This window comes from Aristolochia californica, unplaced genomic scaffold, assembly GCF_029961685.1.
Source record: "Aristolochia californica isolate CCGP_79_NKW_82.1479 unplaced genomic scaffold, dmAriCali1.0.hap1 SCAF_16, whole genome shotgun sequence".
NCBI lineage: Eukaryota > Viridiplantae > Streptophyta > Magnoliopsida > Piperales > Aristolochiaceae > Aristolochia > Aristolochia californica.
The window spans coordinates 14684870-14690883 of record NW_027181837.1 but is presented as its reverse complement, the minus strand read 5'-3'; the positions used below and the strand labels follow the sequence as shown (position 1 = coordinate 14690883).

Here is a 6014-nt window from a genome sequence, read left to right as displayed (position 1 = left end):
CTGGTGCGTTGCCACTTGTACCCGGCGCGTAGTGTCGAGGGTAATTTCGGAAACCACGAACTTTACAAAACGGGGTCAAGAAGAAAACGACGACTATGAAATATTTTTCCTGAACTGATCTCTTTTTCTGAGACTAGACGTTTTCATCAGGACCAGAACTCGCTTTCCTGATTTGAGTGTCGTTACGAACGTAAGATCCCACGGAAATATAAAAGGAAAACCATTGTCTTTTCTCTGCTGTCAAAATTTTATTTTTCTTTTCTTTTCCATATAGCTCCAAACAAACCCTTAACGAGGGGAATCCAGATTTTATGGGGCTGCCTCAGATGTTCAGAACCTTGCTGCAGGCTGCCACAATAGTTTGCCAACTTGAACCTTGCTACACTGCTTCTTCCTTCTTCAAAGGACTGTTACAGATGAGGAGAAACGATTATTCTGTGGCTTGACATGGAAAGGAATGCATTCAATTGGATGAATCTGTAGCTGGCCTCAATTTATGATTAAGACAAACGCATTACTCCTACCTAATAATAAATGAGTGGTCCCAAAACCAAGCTTTACTTAAAAATAATTTAATGGAAGAAACCCAACTTTAAGAGCTATGAATGCTCCTTCAATCTTACTTCTCACTATAGGGTTTCAATGTCCAACTATGGAGATTACAACAAATCCATGCAAATCCAACTGTTGTCGCAAATCTACTTGAGAGGGTTCATGAATCCAACTATAAAGCAAGCTGCAGCACTGGTTCAAGGAAGCTTCTCAGACTTGCTGCAAATACCATGAGGCTGAATGCCAGTTAAGTGAATGGTCCCCCACAAAAGGGATGACATGATTAAAGGCCTTAAAGTTGCTTTCAATCAAAGTGATCAACGTAGGAAGTTTACTATTTCCCAACCAACATTGTCATCTCATATATAATACCTCAATCAAAACAGACAACTGTAAGAGCATAAAGTCACCTTTGGATTATCAACCTTTCTCCTACCTAATTCAATGGCAGGTGTTGAAACTCAGAAAAGTATCTTCCCTTTACCATCTCTTTGCATAAGCTCTTTACATGGTGGGCTTACCAGTTGTTGGTTCTGCTTTTAACATTCTCTCTCTCTCTCTCTCTCTCTCTCTCTCTCTTCATTACCATCTCTTTGCACAAGTTCTCACATGGTGGGCTTACCAGTTGCTGGATCTGCTTTTTGCATTCTCTCTCTATCCATTAGCACTTGTTGTTGACATGGTTACTTCACAGTGATAGTGTTTCGTTTTACATTCTCTCTCTCTCTCCTCTCCCTCTTCATTACCATCTCTTGTTGAAGCTCATATCTGACGGTTCACACTGTAATTGTCTCTGTCTCTCTCCCACTTGCATGGCACGTGATGCCAAAATATAAGTTGAAAGGGAGAGCCATGGAGATTGATGACCAAGAGTTTGGGAAGACTAAATATACCCATCATTTGTAAATATATATCATAGACAGCTGCAAGGGTCTTTAAAGCTCCCTAAAATATATAAAACGGTTGGGAGAAGGAGACAAGTGAGAGCTCCCCAAAATATTTTATTTCTCTTTGGTTTGAAACCAAGATTTGCACTACCCAAGTTATAGCCTGGCCTGGCCTGGGAAAACGAGGGAATGAGAACATGGATAAGATTGCTTCATTTTAGAGCCTTATTCATTTGAATTTTTAAAATGCAGGCCTCACCATCACAAACTCCCTCAAGAACTCCAGTTGAAAAGAAGAACCAGAGGAGTCTTCTGGCCTCTCTCTCTCTCTCCCTGCTTGTCCAATACATTTCAAAAGCAAACCTATAGTGAAAAGAAAAGGACTCTCCTAGGTTCGTGGGGCCTTTGGAAAACAGAAATGATTGGAATGATATGAAGAACTTGTTTATCGTGTAAGAGGGTAGTGGATAAGAAACAAAAAATAAATCAATTGAAAAAAAGATTCGTTGCATGGAATGGTTGCTCTGTACTGCATATCAGAAACAGCAGCAGGGGATGATTTTCCTAATTCTATCCAATTGTTTAATATTAGTGGGAGAAACATGCCGCTTCTTCTAGTTTTCATTATTATGAGATTCTTATAGATAGTTTTTAATTACTTTCTGAGTAGGGATCTCCTTTATTCATTTGGTTCAGGAAATCCTTTATTCACGATTGCCCAAAGTGAGTAGTCAGGTCAAGAGGCTTCCTTAACTAAGTGGTCCAGGAGAACCCCATATCCACCACCACTACCACCACCACCACCACCACTATATTCATAGTACACACTTCAGACAACTTGTGAAGGGACCACAGTCCCTCTAATAGAACAGTTCTTGACCTCCCATGATGAGTTATGGGTCTCGTAATACAAAAGATAAGGTGGATACCTTTGTAGAAGTAATGGAAAATATACATACAATTGCGTTAGATGTGCTGGGACCCAATCCCTGACCCCAGGTCTGACATTTAAGTACCCTTTTGTAGTTTGTTTTGTTGTCAACTGCCCCAGATTTCTTGAGATATGGATACCGATTGCATGACAACAAGAGACCTCTGAACAAGAACAAAAGAAACAACTCAAATGTATTTAGGTTTCTTTGTTTTGATTTATATCAGACAAGGTACAGTGAAGCAGGATGGTTGAGTCTTGGTCTTCTACTACTTTCAGCTTGCCAGTGCATTCCAGCTTGCTTCCCTTGCTGAGAAGAAAGAGAGAGAGAGAAACAGAGAGAGCTTTTCAATATAGAGGATTGAGTTTTATGGTCAACTGACTTGATTCATTTCAGTTCATTTTAAGACCACTTGACCTAAACTAGTTGCTGTTTTGAACTGGGTTTGAGTGTAAACTATATTTAAGAAACATTGTTGCCAGCTGCATTTTAAAGAAATCGTCTCTGTAAACCTTATGAAGTCTTCAGAGATGTTCAAGAGAAAACAATTCGTAACGATTGAATCGTAAAAGTGTGTTTCTCAAACTTAATAAAGAAAGAATCCTGGAACCCATCTCTCAGAATCTGCTTAACGGACTTCTTATCATGCTACTTTCATACCACAAATGCCAAGACGATCCTAGTGGTAGAGCCCAGAGATTTTTCAGACAAAAGGGTGACAATGCAGCACTAAATTCAGCTCACCAGCCGCTCAGTAATACCTTATCGAAGAATGGATTTATCATTTACCACAGTATCGATCGTTTACGATCTGTAAAACCCAGTTTGTTTTTATTAACTCAGAGCATACATTTCAAAATATTTGATCAAGTAAACACTGCCAGAAAAGCTGACTGGTTTCCTGGTAAGCAACCTTTGCATGGAAGAATACAGAAACATGTTGTTTTTGTTTTTAGTTTCCTTCTCGTTTATTTCTAACCCATTTTCGTTCTTCCTCAGTCGTACAACATTAGCTGTTCAAAGACTGTTCATTTCGTCCATTTACCTCCTGGTTCATTCGTGGTACTTTGCTCTATCATTCCATTCCCGTCCACATTAATTGAACGTCAACCATCAAACCTTCTCAGCGTCCATCATTGCTCAACTGTCCATTAAGCTTTTACTTGAATGATCCTGGGTTTTACACAGTTACAGTGAATAGAGAGAGATAGACGCCATTGGATTCCCCTTACGGATTCTGCGCTTACAGCTGTCTCGCTCGCAGACTACGCATTCGATTTCTGCTGCCGCGTAACCACAATGGAAACGCAAGGAATTTACTTTAACGCCCCTTCCACCTCTCGTGATATCCTCCGGCGAGCATTGCCGTAGTCTGTTTTTCTGTTTTTTTTCTTCTTCTCCGATTTTGTCGTCTTGATCGATTCGGGCTCTACTGGATTTCTCTAGCGTATCTTCTGGTCTCATGCTCGGCCAAACGGTGAAAGAGAAGAGTAGATGAAACGAGAATCCGTAGTTTTCTTAGTTGAATACAAGAAAATGGAACAGATGCGGTTTCGTAACTTCGGTCCACATTCACGTATACGGAAGGGTGGCTGATAGTTCGTAACTATAATGAAAAAGAAGGGTCTTTCCGGAGAGTAAAGAAAAGGAGAAAAAAAAATTGTATTTTCAGGTATTTTGTTTCTGCAAGTTCCTTGGGATCTCCCAAAATTTCTATATTTACAGCCAATTTCTTCTCGCATAAAAAAAGAAAAAATGGAGAAAAAGCCATCTGGTCTGTACGAATGTCTTCCTATTCCGCAATTGCACTCAACTTGGCATCGAAATTACGTCCTCTGCCATTTCTGCATCGAGCGTCATTCCTCGTCTTCACCAAATTAACAGCGCCAGCCCGCTGCGAGCCAATTTCTCTTCGGCAAGCAATAGCCGGAACAACGGCAGTCTTCCTACGACAGGCGCAGGGCGATCCTCCTCCGCCGCCGCTCTTCCTCAACGCGGAGCTGGCTTTCACTGCCAATGCCGCCATTTCCTCCGCCTGCAGCGGATGCCTCAGCCAGCTGAGCGGCAGGGCGAAGTAGAGCTGCCCCGGCTGCAGCTCCTCGTCGCCGCCGATCGCCGACACAAATTCGTCGAAGTCCATCTCGTCGGAATTGCAGATGAAGCAGGATGGGTTCCTCTGCAAGACGTACGAGACTTTCACCGGGTACGAGAACTCCTGGAGTTTCCCGTCCTGGAGGATGAGCTTGGCCGTCGCGATAGCGGTCGAATCGCACGAGTGGCAGATACCCATTGCGGATCTATCACCGGTGTGTCGCCCGAGAGAAGAAGCAGCGAGATTTTTCTCTTTTTTTCTTCTTTCTGTTTTTCCCGTTTTTCGCTTTTCTTCTCTTCTCCGCCGTGTCGTCGTAGCTGGAGCCTGGGGGGAGATTCTGAGGAGAATTTATAGGAGGAGGAGACGAAGAGGGGAGCTTTATGACGTAGTTAGTATTTTGTCGCCACTTCAGAAATTGTCGTCTTTCGAGGCGCTCATAGACAAAAGGAGCAGTGCGAAACCAACCTGTCATATACTCAAGACAGTTGTATATTGGTTCTGCATTGTCTTTTTTACCCTAACATTTTGCTCAACTTTACGGGAGATGGGACTCTTGGTAGGGGATCTAGTTAGAACTTGATTTAAATATTTTGAACTCAAGTCAGTAGCCTCGAACCTAAAATTGTAATCGAGTTCGAGCCCAATAATTGTAATCGAGTTCAAGCTCGAGCTCGAGTTGAGTTCAAACTTCAACCTACATTTAAAATTTTGCATAAAATACATGTCAAATAAATTATATATAAAATTATGCTTACATTTTACATAAAATTACGCATAACGTATATCTATTAACCCTACATAAAATTATCTATATACTATGTATAAAATTATTCATAAAAGTTTCATAATTTTTAATAAACTTTATTCAATTATCAAACACAAAAACATTCATTTGAAAAACAATGTTAATTTTGTCCATTTGTACTCAATCACATCGTTCTGATTCAAGGACTGGAAAACCAGATCATCAAGATAGATAAAAAATTTAAGAAAAATGGTTTTAGATGATAGAGAAGAAGGAGAGAAAGTTGCGGGAAAGGCTCGCCAATGATAAGGATCGGCGATGACAGACGGGGGGAGGAAGAAATCGAAGAGGAAGAAAATTGTCGAACACTGTTTCCCTATTCCCCCTGATTCCCTAGAAGTCGAGAGAAAGACGAAACACCTCCCGCTCTGTGCTACCGGGCCCTCGTTGAGATAACGAGCCGGCTCGCGAGCTTTCGAACTGAACCATGGTTTAGTCGAGCTCAACTCATTAACTTAAATGAGCTTGATCTGAGATCCAGATTAACTGAATCGAACTAAGCAGAGCTCGAGCCGCTCGTGAACCGACTCAGTTCGATACAACCCCTGTAGCCAACCAAGAAATTTTTTAAACCATTTATCAACTTATCTAAAACATTAATCAAGCTAGTAAATAGAGATTGAATTAGGTGAGAAATTTAGCTACTAGACCAAGAAACTTTAATTCTTGTTATTTTTCTTTTGTTTCAAATATATACCTTTTACAATAAAGTAAAAAATGAAAACCTAAATCTATTTAAATGAGGT

General features: G+C 40.8%; 1 protein-coding gene across 1 annotated transcript; it reads right to left on the bottom strand.

Moving 5' to 3' along the window:
• Nucleotides 1-3983: 3983 nt before the first annotated feature.
• Nucleotides 3984-4770, bottom strand: LOC137953919 (uncharacterized). Its single transcript, XM_068801474.1, has one exon. It carries the CDS (start codon nt 4659-4661, stop codon nt 4164-4166), a length of 498 nt encoding a protein of 165 aa, XP_068657575.1. The 5' UTR covers nt 4662-4770; the 3' UTR covers nt 3984-4163.
• Nucleotides 4771-6014: the final 1244 nt, after the last annotated feature.

Excerpts from the sequence above, each read along its gene's own strand:
- LOC137953919 (XM_068801474.1), bottom strand. The coding sequence starts at position 4,661 with ATGGGTATCTGCCACTCGTGCGATTCGACCGCTATCGCGACGGCCAAG.